This window comes from Orcinus orca, chromosome 4 (assembly GCF_937001465.1).
Source record: "Orcinus orca chromosome 4, mOrcOrc1.1, whole genome shotgun sequence".
NCBI lineage: Eukaryota > Metazoa > Chordata > Mammalia > Artiodactyla > Delphinidae > Orcinus > Orcinus orca.
In genome coordinates this window covers 121361289-121384465 of record NC_064562.1, presented here as the reverse complement: position 1 = coordinate 121384465, position 23177 = coordinate 121361289, and the positions used below count along the sequence as shown (strand labels likewise).

General features: G+C 40.3%; 1 protein-coding gene across 4 annotated transcripts in view; it reads right to left on the bottom strand.

Moving 5' to 3' along the window:
- Positions 1-667: 667 nt before the first annotated feature.
- The window catches only part of NPNT (nephronectin), a 76164-nt gene continuing 53654 nt past the window's right edge, over positions 668-23177 (bottom strand). For all 4 annotated transcript variants that reach the window (XM_004269607.3, XM_004269608.3, XM_033427807.2 and 1 more), the window contains 4 exons: positions 13012-13098; positions 12427-12525; positions 4794-5050; positions 668-3434 (listed from right to left, as the gene is read on the bottom strand). In XM_004269607.3, the coding sequence (XP_004269655.1) occupies positions 3324-3434; positions 4794-5050; positions 12427-12525; positions 13012-13098 (554 nt within the window). In that variant the 3' untranslated portion in view covers positions 668-3323. The remainder of the gene's footprint in view (positions 3435-4793; positions 5051-12426; positions 12526-13011; positions 13099-23177) is intronic.

Sequence of the window (23177 nt, the reverse complement as noted above, 5' to 3'; positions counted from 1 at the left end):
GTTGTAGCCCAGAGCCAGGCACACAGTAAGTGCTGTAAAATCTGTCAAGTAAATAGATGAACTGGACTCTGGGATCTCATATTTTATCTGCTTCCTCCCACCTCAGTTTCAGAAGAGGTTTAACTTAACATATTTGGAAACCCTCAGCTTTCTCAAATCTCCTGTGGATGATTAGGAAGGACCTCTGAGATAAGGAAACAACTCTGAGATAAGGAAGCTGCAGTTTTTCTTTACCTTTTGCTTAAAGTATGTATTTATCCAAAACTTGAGTTTCCTTGCCACTAAGGGTTCTCTGAGTATTGGAAAGAAAGACGCCATTAAGCATACTCTCTATTTATTATAATTCTGTAGGAGGACTAATTTTTGATCTTGAATGATTTCATTAATTTTGTTTCCTTATAATTATTTTTCTCCATCAGGAAAGGTTATTGGAATATGAGTAAAATGTCATAAATTAACAAAATCAACACTAGTAAAAGACTTCATTTATAATTCATATATATTTATATCTTTACTTATCCTGCCTTTATATAAAAGGATCTGAGGCAAATGTTTACAACTAAATGAGATTTGAGAAAACATAACTAAAGCAATACTATAGATGGCTTTCATGAAAAATCAAACCACCTCGATAATTCTTCCAGTTTAAAAAAAAACAAGAGACAACTGGTATTATTGTTTTTATTTATAAAGAATTATTTTTATTTGGCTGTTTGGAAAACCACTAACATTTTTCACTTTAGAAAACATTAAATAATAAACAAGATGTTATACAGTACTTTGGATAACTTCTTCCATCAGTGTAGTGCAATGCATTATTGGCACCTAAAAGTGAAACTTTCTATTATTTTCCCCTTTCATCACCAGCTGTGCAGTTATAGGACCAAAAAGGAAATGAATCATTAAAAAATGGATCTAAAGCCATATTTTCTGGCCCCTACTCAAAGGCTTACTGATTTATATCCCCCTCTGGCCTTGCATCCACCAAGTTAAATGATGAAAGACCTATTGTTGTCTATTGTACCTACTGTTCCCCAAACAATACCATTTTGTGGGACTTGGGAGATTCCCATTGGTAAGAGAAACTTCCACCATTAGGAGAAGGAAAGGTCCTGGCAGTGGTGCTGCGCATGGCACTCTCTTTTTCAGTAGCCAAATTAAGCTGTCGCACATGCTGCAGAGAGAATGCACCAGATAAAAATCTCTCTAAACTGTGTCCCTTGTTATGGTCTCTTTAAAAACCTGAAATATCACCCATTAAGCAAGTGAAAGGGTTATATACCTTTACCAAGAAAAGAAATATATACCACCACATCAGGACATTACTGAGATACTAAAATATCTGCCCATGATACTCTTTTGGAACAAACAGATTTTTAATTTTTTTCTTTTTGTCTTTTTAAATACTGCTGGGTTTGCCATAAAGGGAGAGACATTTTCATGACCTCAGCATTTGGTGGCTTTTCCCCTTTTGATTCCTCGCTATTAGGCAGTCAAGAGGGAAGTACCTAAATTAGACCTTAGCCCTGGTCCAAGTTACTTAGTTCGGAGACTTTCATTACATAGTAATAGGATGAAAACATCTTTGGGGAGATTCTGTAATGTTACTCTACCTTGAGGTAAGAATGTCTTTAACCATCTTAAATAGAAAAAAAAAGTTATCAAATTTTTAAAAAGCCTCAAAAAAAAATTCACACTTTTTCTTTTAGACAAAGGATTCTAACTTAATAACCATCCCTGCCAGGAAATGCTCCCTCACACTCCAGTCTAAGCCTGTTTCCCCTTGTTCTATTCTCAGTGCATATGGAGAACAGCTGGTCACCATCCTCTCTGTACCAGCCCTTCATATACTTGAAAACCAGCAGTTGTTTGCCCCTCAGTCTTCTCTTCTCCATGCTGAATAATCCCAGTTCCTTTAAATTTTCATCATAGATCTTTTTTTCCAACCCTTTAATCATCTTTGTGATTCCTGGCAAAAACAGCAGAAAATAGTTTGATTACTTAATTGGAAATAAAGAAAAGCCTCAGGAATAAGTTGCCTTTTAAAAGTTATGTATTTTGTTTAAATCTAAAGGTAAACTTTGCAGGGAGGAAATATAGTTAGGGGTTCATAGATCTTAGAATTCCAATCTTGTCCTGTTGATTTAGTGTGTGTGTGTGAGAATCCCATTCCAGCACGTCCGATGCTTCAAAGCATGAGACTCGCTTCCCAACCCTTCCTGACACAACAGCACATAAGTTGTGATCTAGACCTGCCTAAATTTATACTCATTGAAAAGTCAGTATGAAAAACAATTTCAACGGAGCTTCCCCCATGTTTCCCCACACCCAGCTTCCACAAACAGAAGCTTTTCTCTGAAACAACCAGAACTTCCAAAAGCTTCTTACATATTACCAGAAAGAACCACATTGTTATGGTAAAGGCTGTTGGTTTTAAAGTGTAACCTGAAACAGTGAGGGTTTTACATGTTAACTACAGTTTCCTGTCTATTACTTTGTAGTGATCAAACTCAAGGCCGTTAAAAAATTCATCTCCCTACAACCACAGACACCTCTTCCAATTTTCTCTTGCTGCCAATATAAGGTCATGGAACTGGATGCCATTCCACCATGTATTTTATAACTCAAGAGATCATAAGCTGCCTTTCCCTTGCAACTAGAGTCTGTAAATATTAGGAACACATAACTACTTAATACCAATAACACATTTACACAAAACACAGTACTACTAACGAGGGATTGCGTGCCCACTCTACATAATTGTCTTTAAAAGAAAAATACAGATAACAAGAATAACTGCATCTTGATATGCTACATACCCTTCTTTTATAAAGTGAGTGGCAGTAAAAGTCAGAGTTCAGGTCAGACCAGAACTACCAAGTGGAGAGGAGAAACCAATTTCACAAGCACATTGTACAACGCATCTTACGGGAAGTCAATACTACTCGTGGTACAACACTGAACAGATAACAGAATGGTCATTTGCACAGATTTCTTTTGAAAACTTCTCCTCTAATTTGCTACAAGGAACACCTTGTAACCAGGATGAAGGATGGTATAGGTCACACACACTGAAGGCCTTCTTAAGAGACAAAGGATGAAAGGTAACACCCAAAGATGGCTTTGGACACATCTACAGATGCCCCCCTGTATTTCAAGGAAGGTGTCACTGTTCACTGGGATTGCACAAAAGCAGGCCAGCAAGATGTGGGTCACCAACCAGACTTTCTCCTGACCCACTCTTCTCCTAGGCCTGATACGAGGGAGGAAAGGACAGGAGGTGAAGGTTGGAAAAAGAAGAGGGAGCAACACGGGGTTCATTGCTAGTTCTGGAGTTGCTCGCGTTCTTCAGAGCAGTGGCCTTTTTTCAAGCTCACATCATCCAATCCAATCTCCCCAGTGTGACCACGCCTTTTTTCACCTTTGAAGATGACCTAGGGAGAGAACGTACACACCAGTCAAGACTCCTCTGCCCCTTTCCAATGCCTGCTCGTTTAGCAAAATAAAGACAAACTTTCCCCAAAACTATACAGTAAACTTACTTAACAGAAGGAAAGACTAGAACAGAGTTGCCAGTGTCAATGAGGCTTGCCTTCTGGTAGAAACTTAAGTCATCAGTAAATCGTTAACCAGACCCCATTGCTCAGAATCAGTTACTCTTTAAAAAAGTCATTCTAAACAATGGACTACTTTCATTTAGGAATGATTATGAAGTGGACACTTTTGTCAAAGATTACCAAGGTCAGAAGTAAAGAGTGTGATAGAATATAAAGGTGTAGAAATTAGGAGCCAAAGATCTGAAAGATCATAATCGTGCAGCCTATCTTAGATGTTTTCTAGTTCCTCCTCTGGGTTAATTTAATATAGTTTTGTTGCCTAAAATGGAATAGAATCAAACACCCTAATACAATCACAGTGTTGCTTCACTTACGTAAAGACCAAAATCTTTCCTGTATTTTATCTAACAGAAACCTATGTTAGGATATGAAACAACTTAAATATTAAGAAAAATTTTAAGAAAGAGAAACAGAGTAAAACAAAATCCAAGACTCTGATACAAGCTGTCTTCATGGAGTCTATTATTTCTTTTAAAATGTTTCTAGACACTATACGTATAGGTATAGAGGCAGAATTTCCTAATAACTGTTTTATTAGGATCAACATAAAGAAGACACTTTTTCCAAATATATTCACTATTTCAGTGGGGTGTTACAGATCATTTTATTGCTACCTATGACTTGATTACTTAGGATAAAATTTATATATTCAATCAAAGCTTTTCCCACCTCCTGTCCTGAATAGGATAATACTTTCCAAGCGTATTGTTCTAGTTTCCATCCAAGGCTGCTTAACTATGATCTCTGAGGCAAAGGGAAAACAAAGACTTTAAAGAAACATTTCCCCCCCCCAAAAAACCACTTTAGGGTAACTCATGGTGGTCAAAGTACAAGGAGTTTAAGGAAAAGGAAAAGCAGGTACCCCGCCACCACCCTTTGAAGTTTCTGTTAACTTTTTTTTTTTCACTTTTTCAACTCCTACAATTTTTTTCATTAAAAATAGGGGCTATTCACCAGGGTGGGAAGAGTGACAGTGGTCAGAGGTTGCCATGAAGAATGTGTACGAAGGGGCAGAGGGGGTATAGAAAGAGGCAACGCATGGGGTCACCACGCCCGGCCAAGGCACAAGCCTTGCGCCTAAATTCAGGAAGAGACGGAGGCGTCCACCGCAGATCCCAGAGTTCTCCTCTGAAAGGAAACCCTCCCCGGTTCTGCCTCCCCGGAGGGTCTACTTACGCTCTTGACGTCAGCCCCTCGCAGGGTGATGCGCGTTTGCCTCCAGCTGTGGCCACCATTTCTTCCCCACAGGGCTGCTCCGTGGGCACCGTGTTTTCTCACAAACACCTGGAGCGTGCCGGAGTGCAGCCCCGTCACCTTGTGCCTGAACGACAGGCACAGGTCCCCTGAGTGTAGGAGGTGGCCGAGGGGGAGCAGCAGGCGAGCGGCCTTTCCCGCCGGGCCTTTGGCTGCCGAGACTGTCAGATACTGTCCACCTGCAGGGGAAAAGCAGGGCCGTGTATGCGCGCGCCCAGGTCCCTGCTGGCGTGACGGCGGGGACGGGCATGTCGCTCCTCTTGTTTTAGTGAACTTCAGACGGTGCCGGTCATCAGTAAAGAATTCCAGGTTTTCGAAGGAGAAAAATAGGACTTAGGTCCATGGCTGTCTTAAATTCTATGGTTTTGTATTTACAGAAAACACTTCGCTCCTGAGGAGTCCAGATTATGCCAGGGACAGGCAATAATTAGTCATCCTAACACTATAAATATTTCCAGTTAAATATGATCAGACATACACACATTCACCACCTCTTGATCTTCTTGCACCTAGAATTATACTGTCATGCTGGCTGGCTGGTATGGTGGTGAAGTTACCAGGGAGAATTTTCTAGGTGGATTTTCTGTCTCCTGGCAGTAAAGCAGATGGTGATTTAAAGGGGCACTAGATCTGTTAATTCTCTCCTCTCCCCTCTTAAAAAAAAAAAAAAAAAAAAACTCTAAAGCACGGGTCCCCAACCCCCGGGCCACAGACCAGTACCGGTCCGTGGCCTGTTAGGAAGCGGGCCGCACAGCAGGAGGCGAGCAGTGGGCGAGCGAGCGAAGCTTCATCTGTATTTACAGCCGCTCCCCATCGCTCGCATTACCACCTGAGCTCTGCCTCCTGGTGAGTTGTATGATTATTTCATTATATATTACAAAGTACTAATAATAGAAATAAAGGGCACAATAAATGTAATGCGCTTGAATCATCCCCAAACCATCCCTCCTTCCCCAGTCCGTGGAAAAACTGTCTTCCAAGAAACCAGTTCCTGGTGCCAAAAAGGTTGGGGACCAATGCTCTAAAGGGAGAAGGATCCTTTAAAAACGAGTTTGCTGTGCTTCTCATACCTGACCTCAAGAAGATGCAGAACTGTTCTGGAAACCTGCCACATCTGCCTGAAGCATCAATAATATTTGGAGGTAAGCAGTTTAAAAGATTTTTATATAAATACAAATCCATAACAATATAATTGATATAGAAATTTTCCATTACACATACATGAACACAAAATGTTAGTAAAATCTTTCCCTTTGGAAAGGTCGCTTTGATGATGTCCTTGGATCCCTAGGGCTCCAGAGTTTGCTTCCCTCTATTGTTAGAGGAATTGCAGTTAAGGGGAAAAAAAAAGTTTGAGCAGCAGTGACGTGGGGGACGGTGCTTCTCAAGAGAAAGTTTCAAGTAGTAGTTTGAAACTCAGACCAAGTACAAGTGACATTCCCCTCAGGCTGTTTTATTGCAGCCACCTGAAAAACACACTGTAGTCTCAACACTGACTTATCCATAGGAAAAATGTGGTTGGAATGCTGAACACCTGTAACTGTTTTGGTAGAAACCCCACTTATCTTTCATTGAAAAGCATTCCTTATGCTTAATCTGTACAAGACATGACAAGGTTTGGGATGTCCTATTCTTCAAGTGACTTCTCCTCTACCAAGTCTCCTCTGAGCCTTTAAAGGCCCAAATAGGTGAGTTGTGTGTACCTGTGAGGGCCAGGTTCTGTACCAGGGCTCTCCAGGGAGCATCTCATTTAACCTTGCTAACAAGCCCTTGAAGTGAACACTTATTAGCTTCTGCATCTGCAAAACAAGCCTAAGGCTTTGAGAGGTGAAGTCACCCAAGGTGCCACCCAGCCAGTAGGCAGCAGAGTAACAGTTTGAGTTCAGAACTGCCTGAACCCCTATTCAGCACAGGAATCACTGGTTTACAGTTTCTCTCCCTCAGTCAAAGAGACTGTGAACTCTTTGATGTCAGAGCCAACCTCTCTCCAAACCCCAGTACACTCCTAGCGTATGGTAGGAGTTTAATGCCATTTGTTGAATAAATGACATTCCAAGAAGACAGCAAAAAACAACAGAGAAATAGATCCTGAGTCAGGTACTTGACTCACCAAAAACAAACACAGTTTTTTGTACTCCTTCCACCCCCGTCTTCCCCAAATTAAGCCAAACAATATTTTGAGCCAAAATATTTAGATGGATTTAGAACGTCTCCCCGTTAGTCAGCTTTTTGAATCATCACAGGTATTTTGGTTAAGACTAAGATATAAGGTTATTACAGTTAACCTGCAAGTTTTAAGAAAACAAGGATTATCTTAAATCCCCGTGGAATGTATATTAATATCACTATGCCAGACGCTGCCTGCAGCAAGACAACCTAATAAAAGAGTCAAATAATCACTTTATATAGATTTTTAAAACTCTATAAATGAGGTTACAATTGCTCTTCCTCTATAGGGCTACTCTGTGGCCACTAGGATTTTTTTTTCTTTTTACCATGAAGAATTCTTTCCCTTTTTAATAAATGGAAGTATTACAAAGTTGGAACAGTAGCTAAGGGAAAAATTGATCTAGCACTCCAAATTACCTATTAAATAAAAATTTCACTTCTGATTCCAAAATACTGGTTTAAATAAAAAATCACATTACATATTTTCATGGATTCAGTTTAAAGCATCACAATATCTAAAGTTGTTTTTTTGGTAAATAATAGATCCTGTAACAGTTGCCAGATATATAGGTGATAAAATTTTAATTTCAAACATATATGAAATGATATCTGGACAGGGTTACTAACTGCAGCATTGTCTGAACTACCAAAAGGCTGGAAACAACTGAAAAGTCCCTCAATGGATGTCTGGTTAAATACGTTTAAGAAGTGATGGAGTAACCGCCATTCATTTAAGAATGAAGGTGTTATGTATGCACTGATACAGAACAATCTTCGACAACAATGGCTAATACTATTTTAATGGTAACTCTATAGGACAGGGACTGCTTTAAATGCTTTACATACGTCTACTAGACACTACTGATGACCCCATTTAAGTAACCTGCTCAAGATCAAAGCTCGTAAGTGGTGATGGTGGGTTTCAGCCCAGGCATTCTGGCTTCAAAGTCCACTCACGTTTTTTTTTTTTTTCCTTTGGAGTAAAATTGCTTTACAATGTTGTGTTAGTTTCTGCTGTACAGTGTAGTGATTCAGCTATATGTATACCTATATCCCCTCCCTCTTGGACCTCCCTCCCACAGCCCCATCCCACCCATTAGGTCGTCACAGAGCACCGAGCTGAGCTCCCTGTGTTATACAGCAGGTCCACACTCAGGTTAACTCTTAAGATAATACTGTTAAGTGGAAGAAGCAAGGTACAGAAGACAGGGCTGTTGGGGGGAAAATGGCTCTCTGGAAAGGTAACCAACAAACTGGTTGCATCTGGGGAGGATGACTGGGGCCCAGGGTTGGGAGGGAGCTTTTATTTTCACTGTTGATTTATTTTTCCATTTTCATGTATTTCAAAACAATGTTTCTTAATGCTGCAATAGACATAGTTGTACGTACACGCTGGCATATTTTATATTTAAATGAATTCCTTGTAGCTACCAGTAGCCGACAGAGTGCTGAGTCGGTTGAGATTAGGGTTCCAGGAAAAGGGCCCCAAGTTTAGCCTTGACACTACAGGAGAAGGGCGTGTGTTCAGGGCCACAGCTATAAGTCTGGAGCACATTATCACATCTGTCAGGAGCACAATTTTCCATTCCCTAGAGGATGGATTAATTTCACTATCTCACAAGTAAGTTTAAGACTGAATGTGATAACAAAACCTAATGAGCACCAGGAAGGTGACTAGCAAATGCACTTATTTTGCAGCTGTTTCTCAAAGTTATAAGTTTGTTTAAGGGAAGGTTTTTTAGAGATATTAGCATATAAGAATATTTGCCAATCTGGATCTTGGATAAGAAATGCACAACATAAAAATCATACGTGGAAATCCAAACATATGTTCCTTTACTAATGGTATAATCTAGATAGAAACAAGCAAACTGTTTGTTTGGTAGTTAAAATGATACACAAAAATAATTGGTTAAATTGCTTATAGCCTTCTCTGGCCTTAGCATGAGATACATACATAACCCCACCTGAACTGCCTAGAAGAAAACTAGGCACGGAAAGTAAGCTTCATTAGCATTCTCCATCTGGATATGTCAGAATCTGTATATGGTTAGCACTCCCCGACATATTCTAAAAAGCCCGCCTACGATTCCGCCCTGACATAAGCTATGCCCTCCTACCTCTTCTAACTAAATCTCTGCCATCTTTGGTCTTCCCATCCACTCTCCAAGCTAGAACCCTGCTCACTGATACCTGGGACATTCCATTCTGAGTCAGAGGCTCCCAGAGCCGGTATAAGAGGCTTTCTAATCCACCCTTTGTCTAATTCTCAAAACAACATCTTGTCATATGTCACCCAGTCAAACATCTCCCCAACAGAGAGCTGCCTGCTTCCGTGGCCGCCTGGTTTCTCTTTAGACAGCTCTGACTATGGTAAAGTTCTGAGAGTGAGCAAAAATCGATCCCCCTGTAGTTTTCACCTACGGATCCGACTTCTTATCCCCTTGTGATCATGGAACAACTGAGATAGATGTTGTCGGTCTTGTATTTGAAAAGCTGCCCCGCTCCATTATTTCTTCTCCAGGCTAAACATTCCGGGTTCCTCACCTGTTTTTTTTACAGGCTCTGAGACACCTCTCCATCCAGGTCATTCTCTTTTTTTTTTTTTTTTTTTTTTTTTTGCGGTACGTGGGCCTCCCACTGCCGTGGCCTCTCCCGTTGCGGAGCACAGGCTCCGGACGCGCAGGCTCAGCGGCCATGGCTCACGGGCCCAGCTGCTCCGCGGCATGTGGGATCCTCCTGGACCGGGACACAAACCCATGTCTCCTGCTTCGGCAGGCGGACTCTCAACCACTGCGCCACCGGGGAAGCCCCAGGTCATTCTCTTTTGAGTGACCTACAATTACCTCTATACTTCTCAGACTGGTAAGAACCTACCAAAGTGTTTTTTCCGTGCTGGAAAAAATATCTATTTCTATGGAGATGACCCAGCTTTGGGGCAGCAATGATACAGGGTTCACTCATATTGATTTATTACCCACAAAAAGTCTAAGTCTTTCACACTTTCTGCTAAGTCACATTTTCCCCCTCCTACAGCTGTGTAGGTGGTTTCTCGACCATAAGCTACACCGTGTATTCATCCCCAGTAGATTTCACCCTCTTAAGTGGGACCCATTGATCTAATCTTTGTACGCTGTTTGTGTCGGCAAACACAGTCGCTTTCTCCTCTGGCTTCACGTTAGCCACAGATTGGTTAGTGTGCCTTCAATACCCAGTTCATCCACGTTGTTGGTAAAAACCTGGAGCAACCCCAGAAGAGCATCTTTGAGGGGCCGGAGCCAGTCACCAGGAGCTATCCAATCACAAGCAGCCACCAGTTCCTTTCAACTTGTTCTGTATCATCACAGCCAAAGAACCATTTCAAACTTTTTTTTTTGTCTACCACTCTGTCAATTCTCTTCTCATTTTTCTATTGGAGGGCAAGTGGATTTGGGGTCACAACAAATTTAAACATTTACATATGTGACGAATAACAGAAACTATTGAAAAGTACTAAATTGGTTCTAAATGATAGTATTTAAATTCTAAAGCTCAAACATTTTACATAGACTGTCTACAGAGAAGTGCAATGAATTCTTCTGACTTTAGCATGAATTATTCTCCCCAGTGTATACCTTACTTGAAAGAGTTATTCATTACAACCATGAACATATTCACCATTCTATCACACATGGCTGCTGAAGAGCCTTCCTTCTGTAGCACACTACTCCAGGTCAGAGGTCACTCAAATCTACAGGCCTGAGATCTGCTAATCGGATCACGCACACAACCAGGACACAGAGGCCAGACTGCGTAGTGAAAACCCCAGAATTACGCTTCTGATGTTGTGGGCACTGAACTGCTGAGATGGCTGCACAGGCAGTACAGAGAGGCCTGGATGGGAAGTCCGTTCTTTAGCTCTGTGGCCTTAGGAAACTGATGTAACCTCTGGCCCTCTGTGAAACAAAAACAATATTACCTGCTTCCCAGGGTAGATAAGAGGATTAGATAAAACTGAGATGATGAATGAGTCAGGACTGTAGCTGGTATTACATAAATGTTGGTTTCTCTCTTATTCACAGTTATCTATGATATTAATAATAATGTGGTCTGGCTCAGAGTTAACCTTAAATAAGTGAGAGGGAGAACATGAAAGTGAGAATGAGAGGGAGTGTACTGGTGTCTGTGCGTGTGGGGGGGGGCATTAAAAATTATTTTATAGTTAAAAGTAATCTCAAAACTCCTTTGAGTTTGTTGGATACTCATTTTTTAAAAGCTTACCTCAAATTTTCATTTTTTAATATCTCTAACATTTCAATCTTAGGGGATCTAATGAATATATGTTTGCACGAATTCTTTAATAACTTGCTACTCAACATGTGCATTAAGGATGAGCCCTAAAATTATCCCCAAGGAGCGTGTGAGAAATGCATCAAAATCTACATTTTAACAAGGCCTCCAGCTGACCTGTGTGCACACTGACCGTTGAGAAGAGCTGGTTTTAACAGAGCATATCCTCAAGTTAACTTTTACATGTTTTGTGCTCTATCTGTACACTTGGGATGGTATTTAGGAACTAGTCTTTTAAAAACAAGTAACATACTTTTTCTTCATGTCTTGTATCTTTCATTTCTAAGTCTAGAATCAGGAGTATAAAAAGGAAAAAAAGAAACCAAACTCCTCACCCTTCCATTAAGTTGGACTCACCCATATAAGATTTAACTACTACAGGGAGGGTAAAAAGCCAACAATAATATGTAGCTTTGCTTCCTGAAATAAGATGACAAAACATATTGTAAGTTCTGAAACTTTATAGATTCATAGGAAGTGTGCAATTTAAAAGTCTTAGTTTTCCAAGGGACTATATTTAAATCTCCCCTTCTTATAATATTCTCTTGTGGAATAAGTGGTGGTAATTTATAACTAATTTCTCCAGCATCCAAATTAGACTGAAAATTAGACTGTGAGAGATATTCACAACTTCGCAGGGATTTCCACTGTCTCCTTCTGCTACATCTTAAAAAAGAAAGACATAATCAAGGAAACAACCACAGGCTACTATGATGGCTGCTGTACCACAATATTATTTTTATGCTTGGGAATGGGGCACTATACGTAACTTGGATATTATATTTTAGAACGAGTCTACATGTTTTACATATACAAAGCTTTTTTTGAGAGAAATTAGCTGGCCTTTTAATAAACTGCTTGTCTACTTAAAATTCTAATTGATGGCTAACAAATTCAGATCACCTAAAAAAACAGAAGATGAATGCTGGACAAGCTTTCTTTATCCTCTCTATTAAGTAAACACAGAGCTGCGTTATAGTATCCTTGATTAGCACAACTGGGTTCCTCAGATAGGATCCAGCCGAAATGTGTACTAGGGTTAGATGAATGGTTTTACCTGCTGGATCCCTCACTGGTTCCCAGTGCAAGTCACTGTCTTTTTCTCGGATCCATCCACAAAGCCCATGGTCAAAATTACAACTGTGTATCAGAACACCTGAAAGGAAATAACCAGAAACATGAGTAGACCACAAACCCAACAGCTAATGACAAAAATGAATCTGTGAACTAGGGTTATCTGTACAAGTGTTCTCTCCTGTCCGCACTTAATTATCCCACCAGAATGTCTCTTCATGAGATCAAAAGGAAATCACATGAATCCTTTCTCAGCACAATTGTGCATCAGTGCTCAGCTGTAAAAATAGAACACACAACTGTTGCCAAATTATGACCTTCTTACATCACTTATAAAAGATGATTTCCTCCTCAGCTTAAATGCTGCTTTTCTATATTTTTTTTAAAAAGATAATGATGATTCAGTTTTTGCTCAACTGATTTAACTAGAGAGGAAACCAAGTGGTAAAAAAAAATGTATAATTTTCCCAGATGTAACCGAACAATCTACAATTTAAAAGTTATTTTAATGAAATGGAGGGAAAAAATAAAATGTCATCATAACGGTCCTAAGAATATAGGGATCTACCTGGATCGTCCTTTGCTTCGTCATCTGCACTGACTCCTCTTTCAATTTCAAATATTTCAAACAAGTCATTTGAAGGCTGCCGCGGAACTACAAGAGAGAGAGGCATTTTGTTTTGTTTTGATGAGGCATTGACAAAGAAGCATTACCTTTACCGATGGGGCAGGGGGAAAAGACCTAGGTATTTCACTCATCTGGAAGAATCCAAAATATTTAATCACAGTTCACATGAAGATTCATGAAGTTTGTTCTGCAGAGATCTTATACTGTAACATTTATCTGGGTACAATTTTAAAAAATGGGTTTCAAAAGTTTCTAAAATTCAACATAAAATACATGAAAAAGTCTTTATCGGGAAAATACATTTTAAAACAGCTACCAATGGCGAGTAAAATATCTCTATGAAATTCTAAAACTTGTCTATGAAAGATACATTATGAACTCTAAATTAAGGCTGTTTTAATGGAAAACAAAATGCCCGTAATCGCAGCGAATGGTTTGACTTTCTAACCAAAACATGGACTCCTCTCCAGTGAACCCTATGTATGCTATGTCTTCTGGGCTTAAGCAGGTTCCTTGGCTCCTTTAAGATCAAATCCAAACTCCAAATTGCACAGCATTCACAATCCACCCCCAAAACACACAGTACTGCCCAAATATGCCATTCATGTTCACGTCTCTGACCCCATCCCCAGCTTGGGACGCTCTTCTCCCTGGTAATTAACCAGCTAAACTTCCCCTCTCTGTTCAAGGGTCAGTGTAAATATCACTGACTGGGTGAAAACTTTCATGTTCGGGGCGAATTCAAATCTTCCCCCTTGTACTCTGATGGCTCATGTTTACACACCTCTATTACACTCTTTCCTAAAGAACTGCAGTTATTTACACACGTGTGTCTCTCCCTCTGCTGATCTCTGAGGTCCTGGAGGGCCTCGATCGTGTCTTACTCATGTGGCATTCCCAGGGCTTGACCTAGTGACAGGCACTCAACAAGTGTTTATTGAATGAATGGGAAGGTCTTGTCACGTACTTTGTCAATCCTTTTCCTCAAATGAAACAAGTGGGACAGAGCTGAAAAATACACTTTAAAAATTGGATTCGTATAAATCATTATTTGCTCATTCATTCAATGTACATCTGATCGTCACCCATATGCCAAGCACTGGGGTAGGTCCCGAGGAGACAAGGTAAAAGGGTGAACAAGACCAACAAGGACCTGGCCCCTGTGGAGCTTGCATTCTAATGGGAGAGGCAAACATTAAACATGTAGATAAAAGAACACCACAACTCTAAATTCTGATGAAAACTAGGACGGAAAAACACCAGATGATGTCAGGGAGAATAGCTTGCTTGGGAGTGGGGAGTGTGTGAGAATGTTGGTGGTAGTGGAGGGGAATTCTTGGCCAAAGATCAGGGAATCCTCCCTTTTCTTTGCCAGAACTTAAATTAATTAGCTCTATTTTTATAAGGCAGGGAGTAAAAGATGTAGAACACCAAGGAACACACATTAGTCAAAAGGGTTCTTTTTCATTAATGTTCCAATTATTTTTAGCAGTAACTTTTTAAAGCAAGTAAACGAACCCATAATATCTGCACTGATTTTTTGAGCTTACTGCTTTTGAAGTTTTTCCTTTTTGTTGCAAAAGTCCAAACAGTGAAGTCCCTTCCTCTTCCACTTTCCCCACTCACATATACCCCTCTACACACAGCCTGAGAAAGATGAAAGAAGAGAAGCGGGTCAACGAACGAGATCTGGGGACACAGCCTGATCACAGGTGCCCTGGGAGAGGCAAACGGCCGCCCTCTTTTACACTCAGATGACTGACAGCAATGACATCCAATTCCAGCTTTCCTTTCCTCACTTGGAGCTCTGAGAGGGAGACCGCCTCCTATTTACTAGAAATATTACAGAGTTGTAGGCATACATGCTTCATTTCTCATGACAGAGAAAGTTAAAACACACACACACAACTCTATAGAACAACACTTTTTTGTTCCCTTCTCTTGTTGTAACTTATAGAAATCATCTCTGGATTGTAATAGTTCAAATCTTACAGTACCATACTTTAGGGGCATTATGATGGTTTCTCAGCACCCTCTTCTCCAAGTGAAGGATGGTCAAATGGTAAATGGAGTCTTGGTGCAGAGGGAGAGGATCCTAAAAAGGTTTCCTGGCACAGGGACCTGTTTTATAAAAGATCAAGGACATCCTCTCTGAGCAAGCACCATTCAGTCTGAGAGTGAAAGAACATGGAACCTTCCAAGCAAAAAGCAAAGTGCTGGAGTGGGGGAAGACGGAGTATTTCAGGCAGTAAGTACAAAGACAGTGCTCGGGAACATTAGAGAAAGGAGTTCACAGTGTCTGGAGGATGCTCAGAAATGAAGAAAGTGGGATGGGAGGAGGTTAAAAGGAAGGAATGAGACCACATGTTTGGAAAACAGTCACCCAGAAAATTAGTTATCTAACAACTCGCAAAGTGCCAGATGGTTATTAGTATTTTAGGCACTTGGTTTCCAAGAACCTTTTAATTTAGCAGCGGACGATCGTGCACACCTTCATTGCAATTCACTGGGAAACATGCCAAGGAATTTAGACCTGAAATGCTCAGCAGCTATTAGTTCTTACAATTTTGTGTGCTCCAGTCTGTAGTTCTGCCAAAGTACTGAACGAATCCTCCTTCCTTACGCATACCAGTATGGACTGGTAAGCATCCCACTGACGTGTCAAGAGAAGGTTCACTACTCACTCCCTGGTATGTTTTACAGTTTATATAAAAATATTAAGCGAAATAATTTCCACTATGTACAAGAGAAACAGGTGAACAAACAAAAAAAAAACAGACTAGAAAAAACAGTGATAAGAAATACACTCCCACACTTCACACTTATATGGTCGATTAACATATGACAAAGGAACCAAGACTATACAATGGGGAAAGGACAGTCTCCTCAATAAATCATGTTGGGAAAACTGGACAGCCACATGCAAAAGAATGAAACTGGATCATTTTCTTACACTACACACAAAAAATGACAGAATGGGCTAAAGACTTGAACGTAAGACTTGAAATCATAAAACTCGTAGAATAAAAACCACAGGCATTAAGCTCCTTAATGCTGGCCTTGGAGATGATTTCTTTAGATCTGACGCCGAAAGCAAAATGAATAAGTGGGACTACATCATAAAAAACCTTCTGTGCAGGAAAGGAAATGATCGACAAAAATGAATGGGAGAAATATTTGCAGATCATTTATCTGGTAAGGAGTTAATATCCAAAATATATAAAGAACTCATACAACTCCATAGGAAAAAAACAATCTGATTAAAAAAATGGGAAGATCTGAAGAGAGATTTTTCCAAGGAAGATATACTAAAAGTGCATGAAAAGGCGCTCATCATCATTAATCACCAGGGAAATGCACACCAAAACCATGATGAGATATCACCTCACATCTATTAGGATGGCTACTATCAAAAAGACAGTGGGCCCCGGAACAACACGAGTTTGAACTGTACGGGTCCACGCTTATGCGTATGAGTATTTTTCACTGAACATGTGCAACAGATCCACCACACCGTCCACAGCTGGTTGAATCCACCACATGATACGGAACCTTGGATGGGGTGGGCCAAATGTAAAGTTATATGCAGATTTTCAACTGTGCAGAAGGTTAGTACTCCAACCCTTGAACAACTCAGGAAATTGACTGCCCAGGAAATAACAGATGGTTATTTGCATGCGGAGAAAAGGGAACTGTCATGCAGTGTTGATGGGAATAGGAATTTGAAAACGTTATGGAGAGTCCTCAAAAAATTAAAAATAGAACTAATGCGTAATACAGCAATTCCATGCTTGGGTATATATCTGAAGAAAGTGAACACACTAATTTGAAAAGATATATGCACCCCTGTGTTCACTGCATTGTTTACAACAGCCAAGACATGGAAACAACCTAAGTTCCCATCAATAGATGAATGGGAAAAGAAGTGGTGGTATACACATACACATAATTAAATGTTCCTCAGCCATAAAAAAGAATGAAATCCTGCCATTTGTAACAACATGGATGGATCCTGAGGGTATTATGCTAAGGGTATTATTATGGCAGACAGAAAAAGACAAATACTGTATGATCTCACTTATATGTGGCATCTAAAAAAAAAAAAAAAAAGCTCATAGAACAACAGATTGGTGGCCGCCAGAGGCAGGAGGTAGGAGGTGAATGAAGTGGGTGAAAGGGGTCAAAGTGTACAAACTTCCAGTTATAGGTAAATTATGAGGATGTATAATGTATGCATGGTGTAGTTAATAATACTGTGTTGCATATTTGAAAGTTACTAAGAGAGCAAATTTAAAAGTTTCCAATCACAAGAAAAAAAAATTTATAACTATGTTTGGTGACAAGCGTTAACTAGACTTATTGTGGTGATCATTTTGTAACATATGCAAATATGGAATCATATTGTACACCTAAACCGATGTAATGTTACATGTCCATATACATCAATAACAATAATAAAGAAATACACCAATATGCTAATAAAAGTAGTCTGAGTACTGGAAATAAAAGTAATGTTTTATCATTTATTGGTTTGTCTTTTGTAGTTCTGTATTTTTTAAGGTTGTTTATAAAAAGGATTTCTATTATGAAAGAAAAAGTACCTAAAACATTGAAAGAAAAGAGAGTTCTGTCAGAGTATATACACAGTCTCCTACCCCATAGCAGCTATATGTCTGTTATTTGAATTTTGATTGCTCAAAGAGAACTTTGTTTTTTTTTTGGTGGTACGCGGGCCACGCACTGCTGTGGCCTCTCCCGTTGCGGAGCACAGGCTCCGGACGCGCAGGCCCAGCGGCCATGGCTCCCGGGCCCAGACGCTCCGCGGCATGTGGGATCCTCCCGGACCGGGGCACGAACCCATGTCCCCTGCATCGGCAGGCAGACTCTCAACCACTGCGCCACCAGGGAAGCCCCTCAAAGAGAACTTTGAATAGTCTTGATACCTGTTATTAAATGTGAGGCTATGAAATTGAGATGTATTTATGAAATTCAAACATATTCTTTGATTCACTGCAGAAAATGCTAATTAAAATACATGACTAGCCTTATCTAAAAATAGAATTATAACCGGGAGAGATGCTAACACACACACACATATATTTATATTTATAAAGACAAACACATATCTGATATTTTCTGTAGTTGGACCATTAATCCTTAGAATCAGAATGGTATAATTTTAGAGATTAGAAAAGGATAAGAGAAATGCTAACAACACAGTTCCTCTACCATCTGTCTGTCCATCCTCCCTCCCTCTATTCCATCCACTTATTCATGCTCTCAATCAAGAAACTGACCATCCACTGAGTACGAGGCACTGGGCTCACTTTTGTGAAGCAATGAGCATACTCTTTCCTTCATGGGATCTACATTCTAGAGGTGAAGACAGACATCTAACAATCTCCCATGTAATGAATGCTTTAAAGGAGAACTAGAGGATGCTATGTGAGCTTTGGTGGTTAGGGGGAGAAGGGGGGCTGTCTAAGCTAGCCCAGGAGGACGATGCATGAAAATCTCTGAGAGGTGCTGCTTACACTGCGACCTGAAGGATGAGTCACTGAGCTAGCGCCCTAGAGAGTGAACGGGTGTGAACTCAAACATCATTCTACGTGTAGAGCTCACAGGGGGAGAGGAAGGGGGAGGGAAGGAGGGAACCAAATGAAGCTGGAGATGCAGGCAGACGTTGCGGGGCCTTTTAAAGCTCTGTAAATATCGTGGACTTTCTTCTGGCGGAAACTGGAAGTCTCAAAGATTCTAACAGAGGAGCGCCAAGATCAGGTACATCATTCTGGCTGGAGCACAGAGAATGAACAGGAGGGAGGAGGGAGTGGCTGTCAGAGGGCAGTTATGACCAAAATTAACATAAAAAAAAGAATGTTCATATGCTCTTTAGAAGATTTCCTAAACATTTTTCTCCCATTAGTTAACGTTTCATCCCCCAAGACGTATGTCTTATAATCTTCCGCATGAACTAAAACACAGGGAACGTACAGGCACTGAAGCCAGCAGACAGCTGGATAAAAACGTGGTTGGCTGGGGCTCAGGGGCCCAGTACGTTCCTAGTGGCTGGGGAACCCGGAGCCCTGGAGCCTATGAGAAGAATTGGCTACACAGATAAGCAAGAAACTTCTTAAAAGGAACTCCATCCCAGAACATTCTATTAAATATATTTTCCCCAGGGATATAATATTAATATATAGCCTGTGTTCATGAATGAAGTTTCCCAAAGAGTCGACTGTATATTTTTACCAAAAAGCATTAAAAGTAAGCACAGTGAAGTAAATGTAAATATTATCACACACATCTCCCACTGCCAGACTTCTTCCAAACAGTAAGTACTATGGCAGAATGTAAGCACAATTTATTAAAGGTAGGTTTGCAAATTCTGTTTCTGTTCTAGGGTGGCTCCCATGACATTACCCAGGCCAGCTCTGGCATTTGTTGTTGGACTAAAAGATTAAAGATAACACGGTCTTAAATTCTTTCTATGCTTAGGGATTTAGTTCATCTGAAGAGAATGGTATGTATGTAACTTTCCTAATATCCTGAAGGCTCTTTCTGGTGGCGAAATTTAGAGATGACAGAGTGGGGATGAGTGACAAGGGTTTTAAGAGGCCACCTCTTGCATCTCCCCTCCACACCGCTTTCTCTTCTCCTCCTCTCCCTCTGCCCCCTCCCTTTTCTCCTCTGCCCCTTTCTTTCCCTCTCCAGATAAAGAACATACACATTACAGCTTTAAATTACCAAAGAGAAGCAAATGAAAAGATTGGAAAAGAGACTCTGACATTTCCTTAACTACATTAGAGAGAAAATTCCCAGCCATCTACTACTGATTACTAGCAAAAAGCAAAAGCCTGCTGGGCTCAACAGAAATAAGCCCTTGTGTGCTAAAGCTTTCACTGTGTAGGAAAAATCCAAAAAGTTCAAAAGACACCTTTGGGCTGAGAGTAAAGAGCAGAACTGGGAACAATTATATCTCTAGTGAAAGGTGCAACCTACACACAGCTAATAATAATGAGCCCCAATTTGTGACTCCCCTCTCTCTCTTCTCATAAAGTTTCAGGACAACTTGAAGCACTGCCTGGAAAAATTGCTAAGTGTGGCCATAAAGGTGATGACTCAACTTTTCTAGATCAGGAGATCATTTGACAGGGAACGTGGAGGGAGAGAAGAAGGAAGGAGACGAGAGAGGGGATGCAGGGGCGAGGCAAGAGATGGCATCTTAGACCCCTTGTCTTTCATCCCCACTCTGTCATCTCTAAAGATCCCTGGGTTTTGCCACCAGAACTGTTTTTATCCTCTTGCCCTCTTCTAAGCCAAAGGAAGTCAGAAGGTTAGGCGCTGTCAGGACTGAGTCCGAGTACTGGAACGGAACGCAGGCGGTACCACAGCCGACTATTTGACTACAGTACAGCTGCTTGGGTGAGTGCGGTACGAACACCCCGAGGTGACACAGGTGACACCTGTGGGGGACAGGTGTCAATGCCCTCAGGCCAAATGAATCACTTTAGAGGAAGAAAGGAAGCTTTTATTTCTGATACTTATCAGACCCATCATGTATGTTTCTCATCTAGACAGATTCATCTCTGAAAAGGCTGTTGTTACTATTTGCTCGGTAAAGAAGTTGAGGTGATGCTGTCTCTGTTTTAACATCACAACTGTTCAATTAGGTACCGTAAACCCCTAAATAAAACAGGATGTTCCAATTATTTGGTCGTAAGTAAAGGGTCTATAAAATAGCAGCCTTCTATTTTCATTTTCTCTGCTCCCCTAATAGCTCATACTTGCAAATCAATTTGTTTCTAAAGGATCTGGTTAGCCAAAAATATCATTTAAAATATTGTGAACATTAAAACTGTAACGAACCATAATAAAAAGCATCAGAAAAATATAAACTCAAAACCAGAACACAAAATAGGGCTGTGTTTTTATGAGTTAAGTAGGAAATGTTATCATTACCATATAAATGAATTCAACAACATCAACAGAAGTAGTATAGCTATTGAGTTCTTATTATATGCCAAGCACACTCTCACCTAATTTTCACAACAGCCCAATGTAGTAGATACTATTATTATCACAACTTACAGATGAGGAAACATAGGAAGATTTAGTAACATGCCCCAAATCTCAGAGTGGCTATGGCACAATACTTTTCATTACAACTCTATAGACTAATGTGCATAAAACTCAACAAAAAATCTGATTTCTGACTTTGGTCACGTTCACTAAGAACTCAATTTATACTTTCCGGAAAGAGCTATTTTTTTCTTTACCAGCCATCATAGGATCCAATTAAAATATACATAAAATGCCTTGAAAACTTTCAGAATTCACAGCACCAGAATCTGACCTACAAGCAGTCCTTCAAAACCCTTGCTGAAATTTCATCTTCAGTGAGATGTCAGGCATCTTCTGGGAGATGTTAGGCATCTTCTCAGGGTCTCTCTAGGCCTTACGGTTTACTAGAAAGCAAACTAGTTTGAAGACCTGTTCACCCCTCAGCAGAAGCAATCTTTTCACTCATCACCACATAGAATCAGAAAAGATCGTATTTCCATGACTAAGCACAATGTGATCACACCAGCCAGACTGTAAAATCCGTAAAAGGGAAATGAGAGAAAAAAACCTGTGGACCGCAGGCAGCAACGCAGCAATCATTAAAGTGCAAACAGTTTTGTTCTTACTGGTGGTGCTTGGAATTTCAACACATTCTCATGAACATCACAGCAACCATGAGTCTGGTTTCCTGATATGGCCACTCATAAGAGCACCTGATACGTATTACAATGTATTCTATAATCTTTACTCTGCAACACTTTTTTTCTTTATATGACCCAGAGGCTATATGCTATATTTTAGGCACAATTTTAAACAACCCACATCTGGCTAATTCTGCCTCCGTTCAAGACATGGTTCTGCTGGGTTGGAGCTGCCATTATTGGTTTAGAGAGCCTTACACTTCAGTGTAGTCAGCAGATCAGCAGTGTTACTTACTTCTGAGCTTGTTAAAAATGCAGAATCTCAGGCCCTAACCTAGACCCACTGAATCAAAGTTTTCATTTTAACAAAGTCTCTGTGTGACCTGTACACACACTAAAGACTGAGATGTACGTCCCTAGAAAGTCCGATTTAGTAAGTTGGTGGTAGAAATTTGGCATCTACATTTTCAATAGGCAGCCTAGGTTGTTCTGGTTCAACTGAGCTTCTGATAATACTTTTCTACTTCCTGATCCAAGTGCTATTATATTCCTTGCAGAGCTTCCTAGCTAAAACTGGACAGATCTGACGTGCTCAATTGTAAAGAAATTTTGAAAGGTTAAAAATAAGTTAAAACTTTGAATGAATTTTTTAAAACCAGTAAGTTCTAAATAAAGTTAACATGATTCACAATCAGAATCCCCCGGGGTACTTTTTCAAAACACACGACTCAACTCTCCTGCTGGGAGAGCAGGATTCTATTACCCCTGGCCCTTCTCCTAAGGATTGACTACTATAATAAATTACTGTGACCAGTGACACTGGGAATGGGAAGATTAAAAATCACTGCATGAGGATAACACAAAGACAAGGAAAATCACCTCAAATATCAACAGCTGGATAGATCCATGGTTACTATTTTGGTCTTTTTCCTTCCAGACTTTTATATTCATCCCGACATATGAAGACATGTATTTTACACGTAATTGGGATCAAATGGTATGCACAGTTTTGTATATTCTTTTCACTTAACATTTTTATAACCTAGGTACTTTCCCAAGTCATTAAACATTTTTAAAAAAAAAAAAACATTACTTCATACTATTTCATGGTATTGCTAGACTGGAATTGCATTTTCCCCTAATGTCCTTTACTTTGGATTCTACATAATGTTTTTCTTATGTTCTCTGCTCTGGGATAGCTCCTACCTGCTCTTATACCAGATTTTTATCTTTGGTGTTCACCTGGTCTCCAACTTTTTAGCAATCCCCTACAGCATACCTCTGGCGTCCAGACAGGCAGCCCACCAGTTAAATCTGCCTTTCTTGCTCTAAGTCTGCCCAGCCCTTTTCTGCTCTCCCCTCCCCCCCAGGCTCTTCCAGAGTCCAAGATCAACCCACTGGTCT